Below are 22,415 nucleotides of genomic sequence, written 5' to 3' on the forward strand. Positions count from 1 at the left end.
TCTTGGCTTTTTAAAAATTTTTTTTTATCATGAAGTGGTCTTTAGAAATAAAGAAGCCAAACAACTCGGACTCACTTTCCTAGGATGACCTCAGGAAGGAAGGTGCTATAGGCCTCCCCTTGCAGGCTGTTTCCCTACTCATGCCACTGAGAAATTCTTTGGCTTCCCAAGTTGTACTTGCATACTGCTAACTTGGTATGACCTGTAAGCACCAGTGTGTACTTACTGAGCCAGGGTTACCTGATTATGGTCAGAAGGAACATCATCTATCAGGGATGGGTCAGAGGGGTCACAGCAAGACAGAAGCTGAGACAAGTTTAGTGCTAGCAATCAGGCTTTTTAATCATAAACAGAATATAATTGTGGGTTCCAGTTGTAGTTTCCAGGATACCATGACATTTGCCAGCTACACAAGGTATACAAGATTAGTGCCTAGACTGAATGTTCTGCCAGGCCTCAGTATGCTTCACTGACTTCTAGGGAATGCAGAGACACACAGGTAACCAGAGTATTCCACTGCCTAAAGGGGTGTCTTAGTTTCTCAGGAACTGAAAGAGACACTGTGGCCCCAGGAGCCATGGACTCTAGCCTGAAAAACCTATAACATATACTTCATATAGCAGCTAGACCAGGCAAACTCCATGATTCCCTGCCGTGTCACAAGACAGGTGCCCAGTGCTCTACAGGTGGTAGCTAAGGTGCCCTGCCACAACCCCTCTCTCTCCCTTCTCTCTCTCTCTTCTTCCTTCTTTTCTTCCCTTCCCCAGCATGCTAAGCTGCTGCTCTGTCAGTGAGCTGCATCCTGACTTGGTCTGGTTTCCAGAATCTGTGCAATATTTTGAAGGACAAAGATCATGTAAGGAAAGCCCACTCTGTAGGCACAGCAGCAGACTTCTCAGATCACAGCACAAAGAGGAAATATTGTCTAGAAAAATAAAATCTGAGTATAAAATTGCCATGAAGATGCAGTGGTTATTATGCCATGCACAGCATCTCTTGGGTTCAGCACTGTATTCTAAGTTGTGAATCTACAGGAGTCATCAATAGTAACTGTTTTTCCAAAACAGAGGACAGATAAATGATAATAGCATCTAGTCTTTTATTAAAGTTTTGTGACCTTTAAGCTACAGAAACTTGGGCCATACATAAATTGCCAGCCAGACGAGCTGACTTTGATCCCAGAGTTAAGCCGTGAAAATGAACAATTTTACGGGCAACCACAAATGTGACTCGGCTGGTTAAGAAAGGTGATGGAGAAGCCATAATAACTAAATGCGCACACCTCTATGTGTGCACCCCACAAGCAGCATATAAACTGTGATTTAGGAGTGATCAGCTATAGCGTGGGCAGCCGATGCTTCTCTATTAACAGCCCTGGACCTGAAAATGAACAGGCCTTCTTTGGGTTGGAACAATGCTGAAATTCTTCAAATGACAAATCTTTCCCGTGACATCCTTTGATGTGTTTCGGGGTTTGTCCATTTATTAAATGCTGACTGAGTATCTATGATATGGCTGTCACTAAGAGTGGAAAAATGACACCTGTGTTCTCCTCTTGCACCCCTCAGGCAGAGGAGGCTAGGAAAGAGTGTTGCAGATGAGACCAACTTCTGGGAAGGAGTGTGAAGGGTCAACTGTGATTGATTGGCTAAAGTATTTGCATTCCTTTTTTTAGCCTGTGATGTAATTAAATTGATAGATTTTAATCAATGAGAAGCGTGGTTAGATTTCAGTTCGACAGTGAAAGTGATGAAAGTGGGAAAGGGATGGCAGGCAGATCAAGGCAGCTATTGCCTAGGCTAGATATGATGAGGGCCTGGGCACAACTGGCTTAGCAGGAATAAAAAGGACATGGACTCAAACGAGACTCAGAGAGGAGGTTGAACAGGTCTCTAGTCAGTAAACAAATATGTTCTGTGGATGCCAGTTGCCCTTGTACTGTTTTATGGACCCAGAAGAAAAGTACTCCTATGGACCTGCTATCTCACTGCAGGTATCCATATACATATGAGCAATACTAGATAGACTCAGCAAGTTGGATTTACATATACATATGCAAATATGAGAATTAACTAAACATTATATATATTTTAAAAGTAGTGAGAGAGCAGTGAGCAGGCTGCAATAATACAAGACTGAAGGCCTAAGTACCTCCAAAATGAGCCACTCATGCAAACCCATGTCCTAGGGCTGAAGAACCCAGAGTCTGATGATGTCATATGCAATTTGGTGCCATTTATAAAAAAATGTATAGAAAAATTGAGGGATGGGAAGAATGACGAGGAATGCTGACTGAGGGACACTGTGTATGCAAAGAAAGGTATCCCCTCCACACTCTTGAACAGGTATGTTTCATACTGCTGATGCTGTGTTCATCAGACTCTGAAGTATTCAGCCTTGTACACGGGCTTGCATGAGTGGCTCTTCTGGACTTCAGTCTGGTATTGTTTCAACCTGCTCACTGCTTTCTTACTACTTACTACTTCTTTTAAAAATATAATGTGGATGTGGATGCCTGCAGCCAGGTAGCAGGTCCAAAGGGTGCTTTGCTTCTGAATCCATAAAAATGTACAAGGATAACTGACGTAGACAGAATACATTTGTTTACCTGATTGCTGAGAATGTCCTGTGCAGAGGATGCTTCATTGAGTGTTTATACAAAACGTGATATTTGTTACTTCTCTTGTTCCAGTGGTAAAACACCCAGTAACAGCAATTTAAGAAAAGAGCACTTTCAGGGATATGTTCTGTTTTGGCAAGGATGGCATGGTGTTCTTGGTAGCAGGAACTGTCAACATGGCTTGGTCACATCTTAATGGAGCAGGATGAAGAGGGGAGTAGAAGCATGACTAGCCAATAATCCTCAGAGTCTGGACCCAGTGCTCCACCTAGGCTCTATATCCCAAACATGTCACAACTTTTCATAGCAGCACCACCAGCTGGGGACCAAGTATTCAAAGACACAAGAATGTGCATGTAATCGAGGGGTACACTTCAGACCCAAGTCCTCCAGATGGCATGGAGGACATCATGCTAAGATTGGTCACTCCTGAAACCAGATGCTCATGCTCCACTTGACTGGGTCCTGGACCCAAGAAACAAAGCTCTGCAAAGATGATGAAATGGTACATTATCTGTAATGACTGATATCTCTCTTCCTTCCACTCTCTCTGACTCCTCTTGCATTCTTCTCTTGATGGAGTGGAGGGCTACCTGAGTGGTAAGAATGGTGAATCACAGGCTAATTGCCCACAAAGGACTGGCATATTCAAATTCAGAAACTACATCTTGCAACAACCAAGTGAGTGAGCCTCAGAATTGACCCTGCCCTTGGTGATAGATGTTAGAAATGGACCCATCCTACACTTGAGGCCTAGATTGACACTTCTATTGTTGCTTTATGAGTTCCTGAAGCAGAAGGAGCCAGCAAAGCCACCATTGGCTTACTGATTTAAGCTACTCAATTCTTGGTGATGATTATTAATACATAATAGAAGTAAGCAATTCATTTAGACAAAATTATCTTCATTATATATGTCCACTTTGGAAGAGTTATCCACTTATCTCCTTGCCAAATTTTTCTGTCACCACTCTTCCAACATAGTCTTTTCTCATCTCTTAACTTTTGGCCAGCTTCTACCCATAAAAAAAATGAGAGTTCATTTATCCTACAAAACCTCATCTTTTTCCATTTTTTAAAATGTCACTTATAGGAAAAGATAAAGCCCCATCTTTTTAGGGATCCCTTCAAATCTCTACTCTTGTTTTTTATTTTGTCTTGAAATTTTTACCAAAAATTTCATCACAAATTTAACAAGCCCAAAGTACTTACTCACTTCTCTGTTCTACATAGTTACCTTCAGTTCTAGGCATAGAACTGAACTAAATTGTTCATTTAGAATTTTTCTGTCATTGATAAACAATTCCTCATGCCCCTAGTCCTTAGAATAGAACTTTTAAAAGTAACGCTGCATAAGAGGATGTACTCTGATCTCTTAGAGCAGGGCTGTATTTATTCTCATTTTCTCTGTCCCCCAGAGACTCATTTCAATGCCACACCCATAATGACACCTTCCATAATTTTCTCCAATTGCCAAGAACAATTCCTTCTCAGGAGCTTCCAAAAACTCTTCTGAGGATTGGTTTGCCTTTGTTACAGTGTTGTATTCCGAAGTACATTTTCTAAAGTGTTTTCTGAGGAACACCAATGCCTCAGAAGCATTGTTGTTAGGTTACAGAGGCTTAAAGAATTCTGCCTATTGTCATTCATCTCAGACTGTCCTGATTCACATGAACATATGGAAGACTCCCAAAGGATCTTTAATAGAGAAATCTACACACCCTAAGCTTACAATGTTTTCCTGTTTTACCATTTTTCATGTATTATCTGGTATCATGTTGCAGAACGCTTTTGTTCTGTATAATTTTCTGTACCCTAAGTGGCATGAGTATGGCAGTTTCCTAGTGATTATTGGATATGCTAAATGATCAGGTGCACATCAAATAACATCTTATTGATATTTCCTCTTGAGAAGCTCTGCCATACTATATCTGGATCACCATGAACCAAAGAAAATAAACTATTGAACTACCCTCAGAAGAGATTGAATGGGAAATTGGAATTGCTGGAGGCCCCAATTAGTGGGAGAAGTGAAGGAAATGAATAAACTACACCACAGGGTTGGCAATGGAACAATTACAAACATTTGAAAATATTATCTCTAGCTTGTGGAAAGCCAAAATAAGGATGATCAGAAACTCAGTATTCAAACTAAATGTGACAACATTTACTGTACTAAATAAGGCTCCCATGAATCACGACTTTCAGAGACACACTGCATATCTTGTGACAACTTCAATGATGCGACTGTTTCTATGATTTGGCTGGCTGCTGCAGTGCATGTAGGCACTATATGCTGAGAGCTGAAGTCTGTAGCTGCGTCAGTTGACATGCTGGTCATCTGTTCTCTAACATAGCTATTCTCCACTGGGGTTAGATTAATAGATGCAGTGACCATTTTGCTCTGTTCATTGCTTTCTGTGGCACATCTTTCAGGAGCATAGTGTGCAGAGAGTGGGAAGTACAGTCATCTGTTTAGTGTCATGAAAAGCAGTTCATTTGAAACGGTAATAACAAAGCAGCATTAAGTGGCTTGATTCCAAACACTCAACGCACATGAATAGTGCGACTTACTTCATTATGTGAAATGCCATACAAGAATATCTGAGCAAAAAAACCAAAGTGTGAATGCAATTTTGATCTGCCACTGTGGGGTGGACAGACTTGTCCACATGCATGGTATTTTAACTGTTCCTTCATTATATAATGTTTACAAACCGTGTGTTAAAACAATAACAAAACAAAAAAATGTAACAGCAAACAATACAAAAGAAATAAAACAACTGCCACAAGAAGGACCTTTTATCTGTTTTGGCCTCCAGTTTAAATTCTGAAGTACAAAATGATTGATTTGCTAGTAAAAACAATAGTTTACAACCTGAGACTAATTCTGCAGGAATATAAAAAACAGACACCAGTTTGCACAGATTGGAAAAGGTCATGTCCTTACACACGAACAAGTCTTTCATCCTGAAGCCCTTGGGTAGAGGTGCTAATGGGTTTAAACCTTGAAGAGAACATAAGAGATGCTTTGTTGCTCTTATGCCTTTCTAAGTGTCCTCCCAAGGCTTGGTCACCAATCTGATTCTTTGTGGGGGTGGGGGATGGGGGGGGGGGGGTGGGTGATAGAACCTTCAAGAGGTAGGGCTTACCTTAAGGACGCTAATTCACTGGAGGATGACCTTGGGGAGACACAGGGACTCTTGGTTCTTTCTCTCTCTCAAGTCCTAAGGAAAACACTTATCTTAGAGGTAGATGGTTGCTTATCAAACTTTTCCTTCCCTTTGGCTCATATAAAAATGGATTAAATTCAAATTCAAAGTGCAAAAACTACCACGATCATTTCATATTTGAATCTGACTTGGCACTGACATGGATATAATAAAACAGAAGGATTTGACTTTAAAAATTCTTAACTCATAAGCAAGAGCAAAATTTCAACCTTAGAATTTGTGCCTTGGTTTACAAATTGTAGTGTAGTAAAACTAGAGAGATTTGACAACATGACTCAGGGTATCTTCTTGTATCTAAATATAAATTCATAGTGGTGTAACAGCTCAGGAACTTAACTACACTCAGTTTTTTTTTTTTTTTTTTTGAAAGATCGTCCAAGTTTTAGAACGTTTTATTAGATGTTTATTTTTCAGATAAAGCTTAGGTTCACACAAATCACTGAGGGAGTCTCAGTGGGGGAAGGCATTTGCTGTCAAGCCTGGAACCCGTAAGATAGAAGGAGAGAATACACTTTTACAGTTTGTCTCCCGGCCTTCATACACTCCACAGTATGCATATGTATACATGTACGTGCTGGAATCTGACTGATTGGTGCCTTCTCCACGTGGTTTCTTTTATTAAACAGTAGTCCTTCCATGATGTTTGTGGCCCGATGGCTTTTCACAACTGACAAGAAGTATATCAGTGTGGCTATGCCAACAGCTTGTTATTCTGTCACCTATTAAGATAATCACACATAGTGTTGCTATAGCCACCCACCTACTAGTCTTCATTTGAACAGAAATTTTCAGCTACTTCGACTAGGTACCCAAGAGTACAGTAACATATTCATTTTAAGACTATGCCTAGAGTTGCTGCACATGCTGCAGGCGTATATAGGCATGCAAAACACTCATGTACATACAATAAAATCAAATAAATAATAAAAACTAGAGTATAGAAAGAGAGGGTTTGAAGTCTTCAGCTATAATACTGCATATGTTAACTTCTCTTTGTAATTTTACTTTTTGTGTGTCATATGTTTTCATTTTACCTGGTATATTCAGACTATTTTCATTTACAATTATTATTGATTTAGTTATATTAGTAGATATCATGCTTATAGCTGCTCTCCACATATTTTATTGGCTACTCCTTTGTTAATTTTCCCTACTGTTTCTTGACTTGATTTAATTATATCAAAGTTAAATTAAGATGAGATAAGCAATTTAAACAGACCTATAAACCCCTAGTGAAATAGAAGCAATCATTAGAAGTCTTCCAGCCAAAAAAAAAAAAAAAAAAAAAAAAAAAAAAAAAAAAAAAAGAAGAAGAAGAAAAAGAAAAACAAAACCAACTAAACAAAAAGCAAAGTCATATCGTTTTAGCATAGAATTCATCCAAAGTTTCAAAGATGCCTTAATGCCAGTACTCCTCAAATTATTCTGCAAAATGGAAGCAGAAGAATTGTTGCCCAATTCAACTTATGAGGCTACAGTCACAGTTACCATGATGTACAAACAGCACAAAGACTCAACACAAAAAGAAATGTGGACCAATTTCCCTCAGGAACATTGATACAAAAACACTCAATAAAATAATTGCAAACCACATTAAGAACACATCCAAAAGGTCATGTACCGTGATCGAGTAGGCTTCTTCATCCCAGAGATGCAGGGAAACTTCAACATGCATAAATCGATAAATGTAATCCACCATATAAACAAACTGAAAGACAAAACCACATGACATTTCATTAGTTATAGAAAAGGTCTTTAAAAAAATCTAACACTTTTTCATGGTAAAAATCCCCAAGAGATTAGAAATACAATGGAAAAACCTTATGTACATACATAAACATAATAAAAACAGTTTACAGCAGGACCACAGCTAACATTAACTTGAATGGAGAGAAACTCAAATTAATTCCACTAAATCAGGAACAAGACAAAGTTATCCATTCCCTTCATACCTATTTAATATAATACTTAGAGTCATAGCTAGAACAGTAAGCCAACTGAAGAGCAAAGGAGTACAATCTGGAAAAAAAGAAGTCAGTGATCTTTATTTGCAGATGGTATGATAGTATATCTAAATGGCCCTAAAAACTCAATCAGGGAACTCCTACAGCTGACAAATACTTTCAGCAAAGTAGCTGACTTCAAAGTTAACTCACAAAACTCCATACCCATCCAATATACAACTGACAAATGGACCAAGAAAGAAATCAAGGAAACAGCATCTTTCAAATAGTTTCAGGCACTATAAAATATCTTGGGATAATGCTAACAAAGCAAGTAAAATTCTTGTATGATAAAAATGCCAGGTAGTTGAAGAAAGAAATTGAAGAGTATATCAGGAGATAGAAAGATCTCCTGTGCTCACAAATCAGTAGGATTAACATAGTAAAAATGTTCATCCTACCAAAAGCAATCTACAGATTCAATGCAATCCCCATTGAATTTCCAACAGAATTCTTCACAGATCTTTTTAAAAATGTATTTATTTAATTAATTCATATTACATCTCAATTTTTGTCCCATCCCTTCTATCCTCCCATTCCTCCCTCTCTCCCACTTTCACCCCATTCTCCTCGCCTATGACTGTGACTGAGAGGGACCTCCTCCCCCTGTATATGATCATAGGGTATAAAGTCTCTTCTTGGTAGCCTGCTATTCTTCCCCTCAGTGCTGCCAGGCCTCCCCATCAAGGGGACGTGGTCAAATATGGGGCACCAGAGTTGATGTGAAAGTCAGTCCCCACTCTTCACTCATCTGTAGAGAATGACCTGTCCTTTGGCTACATCTGGGTATGGGTTCAATGTTTACTGCATGTATTGTCCTTGGTTGGTGCCATAGTTTGTCTTCACAGATCTTTAAAGGATAATTCTCAGCTTTATATGGAAACACAGAAAACCAGGAATGCTAAAACCCACATACCTATGGACACTTGATTTTTTATAAAGAAACCAAATCTATTCAATGGAAAAAGGATAGCATCTTCAACAAATGGTGTTAGTCTAACTGGATGTTTACATGTAGAAAAATGCAAGGAGACCCATATTTATCACCATGTACAAAACTCGAGTCCAATTATATTAAAGACCTCAACATAAAACCAGAGACACTATTAGAAGAAAAAGCAGGGAAGAGCCTGGGACTCATTGGCACAGGAGACAACTTCCTGAACAGAACTCCAATAGCCCAGGCCTTAAGGTCAACCATTAATAAATGGGACTTTATGAGGCTGAAAAATGTCTGTAAGGCAGAAGACACTGTCAACAGAACAAAGCGACAGCCTACAGACTGGGAAAAGATCTTCACCAACACTACATCTGACAAAGATCTAATATCCAAAATATATAAAGAACTCAAGAAATTAAACACCACCAAACCAAATAACCCAATTAAGAAATGGGGCTCAGAACTAAACAGAGAATTCTCAACAGAGGAATATTGAATGGCTGAGAAACACTTAAAGAAATGCTCAATGTCCTTAGCCATTAGAAAAATGCAAACAAAATGATCCTGAGATTCCATCTTACACCCATCAGAATGGCCAAGATAAAAAACTCAAGTGACAGCACATGCTGGAGAGAATGTGGAGAAAGAAGAACACTCCCTCATTGCTGGTGGGAGTGCAAACTTGTCCAACCACTTTGAAAACCAAATTGGTGCTTTCTCAGAATACTGGGAATAGGGCTACCCAACTATACCACTCCTTGGAATACACCCAGAAGGTGCTCCACCCCACAAGGACATATGCTCAACCATGTTCATAGCAGCCTTACTCATAATAGCCAGAACCTGGAAACAACCTAAATGTCCCTCAGTCGAAGAATGGATAAAGAAACTGTCGTACATTTACACTATGGAATACTATTCACCTATTAAAAACAAGAAAATGCTGAAATTGGTGGCAAATGGAGGGAACTAGAAATGATCATATTGAGTAAATTAACCCAGACTCAGAAAGAATCACATGGTATATACTCACTTATAATTGACACTAGCCCAACAGGGATGTTCTCTGAAAGTCTTCACTTACCACGAGATTAGGATAGGTGTGGGGACCTCCTATTGTGACTCTAAGTGAGATAAGTACAGGAGAATAGGGAAATAGAAGGATCCAGAGGGTCCTAGAAACCTACAAGAGGAACATCATGATGGTCAGATCTGGACCCAGGGGAGTCTGCCCAAGCAACAGCACCACCCAAAGACAATATATGCAGTAAATATTGAACCCCTACTCAGATCTAGGCAAGGGACAGGATATTATCCACAGTCATGTGGAGAGCAGGTACTAACTCTGACATGAACTCTGGTGCCCCATATTTGACCACTTCCCCTTGATGGGGAGGCCTGGTAGCACTCAGAGAAAGCATAGGAAGGCTATCAAGTTGAGACTTGATAGGCTGTGACCATATGGTGGGGGAGGAGGTCCCCTTCTGTTATAGACCTAGGGCATGGGAACAGGGTGAAAGAGGGAGGGAGGGAGGAATGGGAAGGGACAAGCAAGGGGATAAAAATTGAGATGTAATCAGAATAAATTAATAAAAAGGAAAAAATTAAAGAAAAATGAACACGCAACTGGTGATGACAGTGCAAAATTTTTACAGCCACTGTGGAAATCAGTGTGATGGGTCCTTAAGAAATGGGAATTGATCTACTTCATGATCTACATACAATGATCTTGGGCTTATGCCCAAAAGATGCTTCACTGTACCACAAAGACATTTTTTTTTCAATCATGTCAATTGCTGCTCTATTCATAATAGCAAAAAACTAAAAAACAACCTAGATGTACATTATGGATGAATAGATGAGGAAAAACGTGGTATATTTGCCCAGTGCGATATTAGTAACTCAGCTATTTAAAAAATGAAATCATGAAATATTCAGGTACATGTATGAAGGTAGAAAAAAAAATCATCCTGAATGAGCAAACCCAGAACCATAAAGATAAACATGGTATGCATTCGCTTATAATGTTAGCTGATAAGTCAATGATAACCATGCTACAATCAGCAGCACCACAGAGGATAGGAATAGAGGAAGGGACCAGGGAGAACAGATATAGCTCATCAGGGAAGGGAAACAGAATAGATAATTGTGGATGGATGGGGTTGGTGGAATGGGACGATCAAGAAGGGAAGGCGGGAGGTAGCGGGCTGTGGGAGGGAATACAGTGAGAGTAAAATTAAAAGTCTAAATTAGGCAGCTAAAATTGAAAGTTTGTACAGTAATACAATACAGTAGAAAAAAATTTAAATATATACATATATGAAGACCATCTAAATGAAAACATCAAATAATGGGAGGAGACAGAGTCCCAACTGACTCTCTTGTCGTGAAAGAAAATTTCCAGTACCAGAATTAGCTTAAATCCAATTGAGTTGTTGCCCAAGGAGGTCACATGGGAATCCCCAAACAGCTCAGGCTGTTTCCAAAACTGACAGCAAGGCCCCATTGCTGAAGGCAACACCCACACATCTCATTAAAAATGGAGATGTCCGGTGGCTGGAGAGATGGCTCAGCAGTTAAGGGCACTGGCTGCTCTTTCAGAGGTCCTGAGTTCAATTCCCAGCAACCACATGGTGGCTCACAACCATCTATAATGGTAATCTGATGCCGTTTTCTGACCTGTAGGTGTGCATACAGGCAGAGCACTGTATACATAATAATAAATAACTTTTAAAAAATGGAGATGTCAAGCAGGTACCTACATAAACCCTTCACTTCTACTTCTATTGTCTTTAGTGCAGGAAAGTACTCAAAATGCTACCAAAAGAGGAATGCAAAGGCCAAGCAAGCCACAAAACTTTTGATCTACAGTGGTGTAGTGTTTGCAAGACATGCTAGGGCGGTGGTGGCACAAAGCTTGTGGTAATGACCAACCCATAGCTGATTTACTATGGCTCACTCCCAGATATAGAACCCATATCTGACACTGCTTGGCTGAGTAAGAACCAGAGACTAAATAACCCAGAGACAGGGTAAAACCAAACAATACCTGTTTGAAAAACTGTTGATAAAGTGACTCCGAATAACACTCTGCTATAAATATAGAGCAGTGCCTTGCTCAGCCATCGTCAGATAAGGTTTCTCCTGCAGCAGATGTGAAAAATATAGACATCCACAGCCAGGCACTGGGGAGGGAGAGAGGAGGGGCAGGGAGGGAGGGAGGAAGCAGGGAGGAAGGGAGGGAGGCAGTGGTTAGAATGTAAGTCTAAGTGGGATGTCTCCTCCCCTCAGAGCTCAGGGAAACCCCCATAAGAGGAGTCTGAAAGAGCCCAAGAGCCAGAGGGGATGGAGAACAGCAAAAAGACAAGACCCTCTAAATCCAGATGAGCAAAGCTCATGTGAACCCACAACTGATGCAGTGTGCACAGAGCGTGCACAGGTCTGTAGCATGTCCTCAGCATGTATATTCTGGCTTCCAGCTTACTGTGTCTGTGAGATTCCTGGGTGTGCAAATGATTGGGTCTTTGATTTTCATCTCTCCTCTTGGGATCTTTTCCTTCTGTTGGTCTGTCCTGTCCAACTTTAATGTGACAGCTTTTGTTTTTATGTTACTATATTTATTTTGTTTTATATATGTATACATATCTATTTACTTTTCATTCTTTATGATTGTCACATTATGCACTCCAATCTCACTCATTTCTCTCTCTTCATACCTGCCCTCAGCCCTGCACCCCCCCCCAAGAAAATAAAAATAATGATAAAAAACCAAAACAACAACAGCAACAACAAAATCTCATTGTGGAAGGTGTGGTGTGTCACAGTGTGTCATACAGTATGTCCTTTTGTGCACACATCTTTACTTTCAAATATTTATTGCAATGAGTCGTTGGTTTGTTTTGAGGCCTCTGGCTTCGGCTACTGGAACTTCCGTGGGACTCCGCCGGGATGTTTTGTTGTTACCCTGTGTCACCTGCCGTTCTGGACCTTTAGGACCAGCCTGTTCATGTGCTTCAGTAGTTCGCAGATGGGGGGTAGCTTTTGGGACAGGCCAATTCAAAGCCCTGGATCTGAGCTTGAAGTTGTCCTGTACCCACACCACTGCTGTGAGCTCTCCAGCACTGCTCCACCCCCAACCCACCTCCAGCTCACCCAATGCCTCAGCCTATGGGCAATTAATTAGCTTTCTCTATTGGAGTGCCACTGGGAACATCAACAACTCCAGGGAGCAGCTGACCAGTGTAAAATAAGCTTCATAGTGTGTGTGTGTGTGTGTGTGTGTGTGTGTGTGTGTGTGTGTGTGTGTTGCTTTTATTTGATTACAGTTTAATGCTTTTCTGCTTGTTTTGGTGTTGTTGTTTTGTTTTATTGGGTCTAGGGGCTTTATTTGTTTGTTTGGTTTGGTTTAGTTTGTTTTGAGGGAGAACTTAAATGTGGGTAAGTAGAGACGGAGAGGCTCTGGAAGACTGGGGGTGGGGAGAGAAGAGTATGATCAAAACATATTTAAATTTAAAAATTCTTTAAAAAAATAAAACATATAATGAAAAGAAAAAGAAATAAAACATGGTATGGAAACTTCATCTCCAATTATTCTTTAAAAACAGAATATTAACACTTTCACTTTGTCATTCTTAGATTCAATTCCTGATGGGAAAGCTTTTCGTGATTCCAGATTAGCTGAATTAAACTTCAGGAAGACAGTAAAGAAGCTGTTTGGAGGCTATGCTGCTTTCTGTTAGATCAGAGGGTTTTACTAGGAGTGGAGTGGGCAGGGGTGACAGATTGACAGAGACTAGTCACTGTGGCTCTGTGCTCCCGCCACCTCAGGCTCTTGGGAGAACTGGAGCAGCCTCTGGGCAGACACCCGGAGGCAGACCAAGCTGGCAGACACTGCTACTGCAGCATTCTCCAGCAGGCAGTGGGATCCTGCCCCCGACCTACCACAGAAGACACAGATCTTTTCTGGGACCAAGGTAAGATAAAGATTGCTACTGGAAGTCTTACTATCTGGCGTGCACGGAAACACAGAAACCAGCCTCCTTGGAGTTCGGTGAGGTGACCTGAGTATGTCCTGGTGTTCTAAAACAGGGAGTGGGGGTGAGATTACGTTTTCCTAGGAGTCAATAGGCTTCTGCCTACCACTTTGATGTATTTCAATAGGCTGGAATCAGATTTCCACAGGTGGAAGGAAAAGCCTGAGACTCTGCAGCCACCTCCACGTCTGGACTCACGTCTCCATAAAGCTACACCTCGAGGAATCTAACCTGTGTTTTCAATTCTCATTCCAGCCACGGAGCCCGGGAAAGCAGTGGGCTGAGTAGCAGCGGGGAACGCCCCTCCTGTGCACAACTAGACAAAGGCTGGGAGATTCAGGCAAGTGCCCAGTTGCAGATTCCTGTCAACGTAGACTTACAGACCTCAAGCCCCGCGGGGCTCTTCAGGGGAATCCGGGGTTGTCGCCAGCTCTCCTGCCCTCGCCAAGATGCACAACTCATCTCTCTTCGAGCCTGGAGGGGGCAATGTGTCCTGCGGCAGCTCAGCTGCTGTCTGTCCCAACGGGTCAAGCCCGGAGCCACTGCCGCTGCCGCAACCACTGGCGATAGCAGTGCCCGTCGTCTACGCGGTGATATGCGTCGTGGGACTCGCTGGCAACTCCGCGGTACTATACGTCCTGCTTCGCGCGCCGCGCATGAAGACTGTCACCAACGTGTTCATCCTCAACCTGGCTATCGCAGACGAGCTCTTCACTCTCGTGCTGCCCATCAACATAGCGGACTTCTTGCTGAGGCGCTGGCCCTTTGGGGAGGTCATGTGCAAGCTCATCGTGGCCATCGACCAGTACAACACCTTCTCTAGCCTCTACTTCCTAGCAGTCATGAGCGCAGACCGCTACCTAGTGGTTCTGGCAACAGCAGAGTCGCGCAGGGTATCCGGGCGCACTTACCGTGCCGCTCGAGCTGTCAGTCTGGCGGTGTGGGCTCTGGTGACGCTGGTGGTGCTACCCTTTGCGGTATTCGCCCAGCTGGACGAGGAGCAGGGCAGGCGCCAGTGTGTGCTTGTCTTCCCGCAGCCCGAGGCGTTCTGGTGGCGCGCCAGCCGTCTATACACACTAGTGTTGGGCTTTGCCATCCCAGTGTCCACCATCTGTGCCCTCTATACTACGCTGCTTTGCCGACTGCGTGCTATCCAGCTAGACAGCCACGCTAAGGCCCTGGACCGTGCCAAGAAGCGCGTGACCTTGTTGGTGGCCGCGATCCTGGCTGTGTGCCTCCTCTGCTGGACGCCTTACCACCTGAGCACCATAGTGGCTCTCACCACCGACCTCCCGCAAACTCCGCTGGTCATCGGCATCTCTTACTTCATCACCAGTTTGAGCTATGCCAACAGTTGCCTGAACCCCTTTCTCTATGCCTTCCTGGATGACAGCTTCCGCAGGAGCCTCAGGCAGCTGGTGTCCTGCCGCACAGCCTGATGTCCTCGAGGCACCACTGCCTGCTGAGTTCAGGGGAACCCTTGGAGTGGGGGTTCCCAAGCAGCAGGAAGCCCCGACGCCTTGAGGCTCCTTTCTGGCATGCAGAATCGCAAGCCATACCCAGAACTGATCCCAAATTGAACTTAAAGACGAGTAGCTGGACAGTGTTGTCGAAACCTGAAGTTTTAACTCTCTCTTGATTTTTCAGTGAGTAGACTCGTAGGATGTCGCAGGCTCCACCCTCTGGCATATCAGCGCTCGCCAGTGTATTTTGTTTCTTTGCCTCCCAGGATGGCTTTTGATCATGCTGGTAAATAGCCTGCCCTGACACTTCCCACTTCTTAGGCGTGTTGTTAACGAGAGAGAGAGGGAGAGAGAGAGAGAGAGAGAGAGAGAGAGAGAGAGAGAGAGAGAGAGAGAGAGAGAGAGAGAGAGAGAGAGAGAGAGAGAGAGAGAGAGAGAGAGAAGATGTGTGTGTTGGGTGTGGTGGTAATCATCACTCAGTTTGTCCCACAACCTTTCTTCTTTCCAACTCCTGAGCTCACTCCAAAAAGACTATTACAGAAGCTCTATGAGCCAGGTATCCGGAGAAATCACCAGAGAGCGAGGTTCTAGCACCCTCTAGAGGAGCCAGGTATCCAGAGCGTTTCTGAGACCCACTTTTGCACTGGGATCGCACTAGCTCTTTATATCTTGGTCCTTTGTAGCGTCTGTAAAGTTCTCCAAAGCTTCCCTCCCTCCTCGTGGCCTTCACTGGCCTCTCACAGGACTTGGACCATTTCTTTGTTGTGTCGTGTACAGCTTTTCAGCACCAAGAACTCTGTAAATAATACGTATGTCTTAATCTCACAGGCTATTTACTTAGAGGACTACAAAATAAAAGATGCAACCTGTTCTATCCTTGGTTCCCCTTCCCCGGATATTCTTCTAGGACCTCCCTTCAGTGAAATCTCCTCATGGGAACGGTTGCACCCTTAGCTTTTTCTTGGTTGGACACTTGTCTGCGTTCTAATACAGGGAACTCCTAAGCTTTGTCCAATTCTAGAGGGAAGCCTCTGAGAGGCCAGGGAACATCTGTTTCTGATCTCCCATGGGGAACAACTGCCAACTACTTTTATCTCCACAGGTGGTGGAAGACAAGCTTGTAAAAGTCTGCAGCTCACACCTCAGGCAGGAGGTCAGGAGTGACCAGGCTCCTCAGCGAATGCACTGCTTTAAACCATGTGTTTAGGATGATCCCCAGGAAGGAATTATATGATTTTCGAGCCCTCTTCCCCTAAGAAAATTTGACTTTATGTAGCCAGAGTGTCGCCAGCAGATTTTGTTTAACTAGTTTGGCACTTAAGCCAGTTTCTCAGTAATTTACATTCGAAGTACCTTTCAAAAATATGTGGAAGGGAAATATGCTCTCTTGCAAGAGGAAGGCTAAGCCACTCTCTGATTTTTGTGCGTGAAAATTGGTTCCTTAGCTTTCAGGGTGGGGAAATTTAGATAATTTTCAGGTATTAGTTGAGAAAGTTAATCTAGAGACTGTGTCATTAGTTGCATTTGAAATAAAGTTTTCCATCAGGCATACATTTGAAGCATGACCTTCAGGGCCTCAGAACCGGGCCTCTGCTGTGCTCTTCACAAGTGTCTGCAATGTGTTTATAGTCTTCAAGTTTCTGGGAACCATTCTACCGATATTTCTTTAAAATTTAACTTTTGTATGAGCCCTCTGAAAAGTTTCAAAATTAGGTTTTTAAAAATTGAGTGGCTTGTAGGTTGTCCAGGGTGATGGATAAAGGATACAGTTTGGCCAGAGATGCCGCCAAGCACTGTCACCGTAATTGGAAAGTCGGTCTTCATAAAGGTAGCAACAACAGAGATCAGAGGGAGGTCCGGGTAGTTTTATGTCCATTATACCATCCTTACTAGAGATGGATTTGTGTCTGTCTTGTATGGGTCAGTATCTCGGGATGCTGCTGGAAAACATAGGAATGGATAGTATTGTGAGCCTCATGGCCAAGAACACACTGGCAGTCTAGTTTGCATGACAAGGACCTAGTATCAGTGTCATTCTGGCTTTCTAAGCCCCTAGTGACCATTGTATCACCTCCAGGCTGTCACCTTTTTGAGTATTTCGGAATTCAGACAGTATGTCTTTTGCCTAACCCTTTATGTCTTAAACAATACATAGAATAAAATAAGCCAACAAACCATGTGGGAGTAAAAATTATAATTCCATGTTAATTCTTGTATTTCTTTGTATAAGCTGTGTTGTTTGGCTTTACCACTTCTAATATCTAAAAGTGTAAATTTGGTTTTACTTAATTTAGTATAATTGTATAATGTGGGTTTTATGCTTTCTAAAGAAATGCAGGGATTTGCTAAGTGATTGCAAAAGGTCTCAGTTTAAAATAAAAGATGAACCATTCTGTGTGACAAGTCTGTTTTATGTTTTTTAATAAACCCACCAAAATAAAACAAAAACAAAACAAAAGCAACAGCAATGCCGCCTCTGCTCAAGAAACCAAACCAAACCAAAATGGGTTTGCATCACCAGAATAGAAAGCCAAAACAAGCATGGCTGAGAGGAGAAAGATTATGTGCCGCCGGTGAGAAGAGCTTGAGAAATGATGCAATGCCATAGTTTCACTAGAAAGGGGGAATTCGGGGATTTTATTTGGAAAGCTTGTACATATTCCTTTGAAAAAGCAGTTCAGGGACAAGCACATCTAAATATGCTCAGTTAGATGGATGCTACTGAGCATGTTCAGTTGAAGGTCAGAGTTAAAGGGGAAAAATGGTGAGCAGGAATACATCTGGGCACATTCAGCTTGCATAGTAAATATGTGGTGGACAATATTCCTGGCTGTGCTTAGCTTGCATTGTGTGTAGTGGGTGGTCAACTTCAAAGGTGGACTGCAGTACTGGGTCATAACTAAAGCACAAGAGATGCTCCCAGAAACCTTTCCATGTAGTTTTTACCTATGGCCAAAGACATAGAAATGTTGAAGGCGACTTAATGCAGGTGATTTAGTGCAAACTTTAATTGCTAAGTTTTGAAAATATTGCCTTTATGGAAGAGTCATACAATGACTAAGTGAAGAAAAAATATGATAAGAAATGAGAGCCGGGCGTAGTGGCACACGCCTTTAATTTCAGCACTCAGGAGGCAGAGGCAGGCGGATCTCTGTGAGTTTGAGGCCAGCCTGGTCTACAAAGTGAGTCTAGGACAGTCAAGGCTACACAGAGAGACCCTGTCTCAAAAAACAACAAAACAAAACAAAACAAAAAAATGAGGAAGGAAGTCTCCACATACATCTTTTAATTTGATTCTTATGAAAAGGATGCAAAGCTTGGCCCAGGAGTCTTGAACTTACATTGGCCATAGAAAAGATAATAAGTGTTTACCATACAACTACAAACTGCTTTTCTTGAACAACCATGAGGAAGGTGAGAAGGAAAGAATTGTTACTAGCATTTGTATATGTTATTCCATTGTCAGTATAAATAAACATGGCCCAAATATGTACAAGTCAGGAAACTTTACTGAAATCCTTCCTTTCCCCAGCAACATGCCTTCATAATCTACCACAGACAGTGCTATGGATTGAAGGTCAAATATCGCCCATAGGCTCCTGGGTTTGAGCATTTAGTCATCAGTGGGTGGTGATATTTTGGAAGGTGTTGGCAACCTTTGAGATAGAAATTCTGGATGGCAGAAACAGATCACTGGGTGTTATAGTGTTATTCGTCCTGCTTCTGGTACTGTTCTCTGCTTCCTGCTTCCTATGATGTAAGAACCAGCTTATGCTCCAACCACCATGTCTTCCTGACCATGATGGACTAAGAGCTTTGAAACCATGAGTCAGAATAAAACCTTCCGTCTTTAAGTGGCACTAGTTAGGATTCCATGCAGTGACACATAAGTACCAAGTCATAGTCTCTTTTGGACAAGATAGATTAGGAAGAAGCCAGTCTTAAGAAGGGCCAAGAAGAATTCAATTATCCTCAAACAAATTCAAGGAGTGATTTTTTTTTTCTAATGTGCCAGGAAGAAGTGAGTCAGCAAGAAAGAATGTAAATCAAAAGAGTGCATGTAAAAAGAAAACCACAGTCAGTTTTATGTAAAATGCATTTAGATTATATAAATTTCAATGGTAATTTGCTATAGCAATATTAAATATTAAACTACAGAAAGCATTGATATATTTGAATTATTTTATGGACCTACTATTTCATTATGGAGGATGCTAACTGTAGTAGGCTACTGAACTATAGCTATGTCATCTTAGAAAGTATTTCTAAGAATGCCTAAAGTGCTAAAACTATCTTGGGTAAAACTGGTCTCTGTAACATCCCTAAATTCCCAAAGTAAACTGGTCTCTGGGCCAGTTCCTATACAGTGTGATCCTGAGCTAAAGGTTAACTCATAACCAAGTTAACTGCTCTTTCTCTGCTTCTGTAAAGAACACTTTCTGCATACACCACAATTGCATCACAATAGGACTTTTTGCTCCTAAAAACTCAAACCAATTAGAGGCTGCAGATGCTTCTTGATAATCTGCTTGGGACAGCCCCTATTCAGGCTTCTTAGGAGTTCTTCTCTTCTGGTACATTATGACAATAACAACAATAAGAAAATTCAATAATCAAACTTCAATGTTTGGGTGTTGTCTTGTGATGGGGCACTTACATAGGATCCATGAGAGCCGGGTTCTGGTCCCAAATGAAGAAGGAAAGAGAATATAATTAGTCCTAATTCCTTTGCCTTGCAAAGCATATGGAGTTGTTTACATACAAAAATAAAGGTGGGTTACCCAGAACAAGCCCCTTGGTCAGTTGCAAAGACACCTACATTGCAGCTTCCAGGCCCCATGCTTGTATAGCTATGCTCCAATACATGCACTGTAACAGGAGCTGGGCTGCTCTGTTTTCTCTGGAATACAGTTAGCAATGAATAATATTCTCCTTGGAATCCTGTTTATACCATATCTCATGAGGTTACCTGGCAACATCACATCAATTAGAAGGAGAATAGCAAAAGATGGGCGAAGAGATAAAAAGATATATCCCAGAAACTATCAGAATGGATTTTGGGTTTATGTGCACAATGCAAAACAGCCTTCCTCTTGGGACAGACACTGTCCTGCAGCAAGAGCTCATCACACTCCCCAGAGTGTTTCTGTATACATGACTGCACCCAGACCAGTGGGACACTGCCAAGGGATCATTTTGAGAAACTCAGATCTAACAAAGAAAGCGTGTCTAGGTCATCCTGTCTCCAATCAAAGAGTCCTGAAGAACAGACTCAATGACCACAGTGACTAGCCAGGAGGATGTGTGGTCCTCTGTATTCAGTTGTGTATGCTCAATAAGGTGGGAGAGATTTCCAGTGCTCCCAGGAATGAGGAGTTTATCATTCAGATGTGCTAGGTAACTGTAACAAAGTCCCACAGGCTTCATCTGTTTGAAAAAGTAGCTTACTCCAGGCAGCAAGGCTGTTGTCATAATTACGTTTTATATCTTGAATAGTTTTCTTTTTGTCCAAATATTACACATACATGAACTGAGCTTTTAGGACTGTTCTGGAAGGTTTCATGGAACCAGGCCCTCTTGTCTGGTCTTTCTAGACCTGAGTCTCTGTGAGAGCTACTTCAGTCATTCATTCTTGGATCAAGCTTATACTTCACTGTTAATTCATTTGCAACCACAATTAGGAGGATTTTGGTGTGCTATTGGCATTCCTGAATGCTTGTCTTCTTTCAGACTTTGAATTTATCTCCATTTTTGCTCTTGGTTCCCCGTGTCCATGAAAACTCTCAGGTAGAAGTCTTCCCGTTGTGGCTGTTTCATGGGGTTAGGTCTCAGAGGTTTCCTGGCTGCCTATTCCTTAGACAAACTTTCCTTCAGCTTCCTGGTTTGTGACCCCTGAGCTTCCCTCTCCAACTCCACAGAGTTTGGTTGATCCTTCTAGAGACATATTTCCTCTGATTGGCTAACTACTCCTGTTTATTGGCTCTAAAAAGCTGAGGGTGAGAGTCGTGCAGGAGTAAACCAGACTAATCTGCGGCATGGAGAGGTGGGCTGGGTACCATGAGTCCTGTGTGGATGTAAACAAGACCAAATTCCAGCATGAAGAAGTGATCTGGGGGCCAAGTTTCATCTTTAGCCAAAGAGGGTATCCCCTGAGAAGTTGACCACACTCCAGTGGAAGACCACACATCCAAGGATATTTAGGTAGCACAAAATGGCCTTGGGGTGGGGGGATGAGGGCACAAAGTTGAGTGGATAGGGAAGTAGAGATGGGTCTGTACAGTGTTGGAGAGGGAAGGTGAATATGATCAAAATACATTTTATAAAATTCTCCAAGAACTAATAAAAAAAAAAACTACTGGTATCCCTACTGTATCTCATTCTTTTTGTCCATTCAAAACACTTATTTCTTTTTTCTTTCTTTCTTTTTTACTATAGTAGGGTTTCAGAGAAAATAATAATGAAAATTATATGAACATCATCATTAAAAATGCATGTATAAATAAATATGCCCTTGTATGGCAGTGTGGATGCATATATAGCACATTTGCCAGAATCTAGGTGAGCCTGGATAAGGCTGGCTAACTCATAAAGGAACCTGCCACTTTGAAGATATTTGCTATATAAAATCCAAACCTCATAAAGTGTCTGGAAATGAGACAGCTTTTAGCAGTCTGAAATTCTGGATTTCTCTGACATCAACTGCTGCAGAGCCTAATAGATACTTCCCGGTGAGTGTCAAGAAAACATGGCTTACCTGCAACAGAGCCTAATCTCTGTATTGCCTCCTCAGCCAATCTCAGGCACAATAGACAAGATGCACCCACTGTCCACGTGTGCCAGGCTGTCCTTGACATGTGTTAAATAAGGTCTCTGGGTGGCACTTGACACCAGTACTTCTAGTGCTCAAAGCCTGAACTCCAGAATGAGACATGGAAGACAGTCATGCAGGTGACACACAATAATGTGAACAGGAAAATGAACCTGCTACTAGTTTCTAAAGACAGCACCCTCAAAGTTGCTGTTTGACTTCGTCCCATGTATAGTAGTATTGAAAGATGAGACCCCTTACAGGAGGCAGGGTAAATACCTATGTCAACTTCATTTTATAGCAATAGGCTAATAT

The 22,415-nt window shown here is 41.9% G+C and overlaps 2 protein-coding genes across 3 annotated transcripts in view; one reads left to right on the top strand and one right to left on the bottom strand.

The window, feature by feature from the left end:
* Positions 1-22,415, bottom strand: part of Rb1cc1 (RB1 inducible coiled-coil 1) — a 543,496-nt gene that overhangs the window by 238,994 nt on the left and 282,087 nt on the right. The window lies entirely within an intron of this gene.
* On the top strand, positions 14,279-15,268 carry Npbwr1 (neuropeptides B and W receptor 1). Its single transcript, XM_051159427.1, has one exon. It carries the CDS (start codon positions 14,279-14,281, stop codon positions 15,266-15,268), a length of 990 nt encoding a protein of 329 aa, XP_051015384.1.

Source organism: Acomys russatus, chromosome 2 (genome assembly GCF_903995435.1).
Source record: "Acomys russatus chromosome 2, mAcoRus1.1, whole genome shotgun sequence".
Lineage (NCBI taxonomy): Eukaryota > Metazoa > Chordata > Mammalia > Rodentia > Muridae > Acomys > Acomys russatus.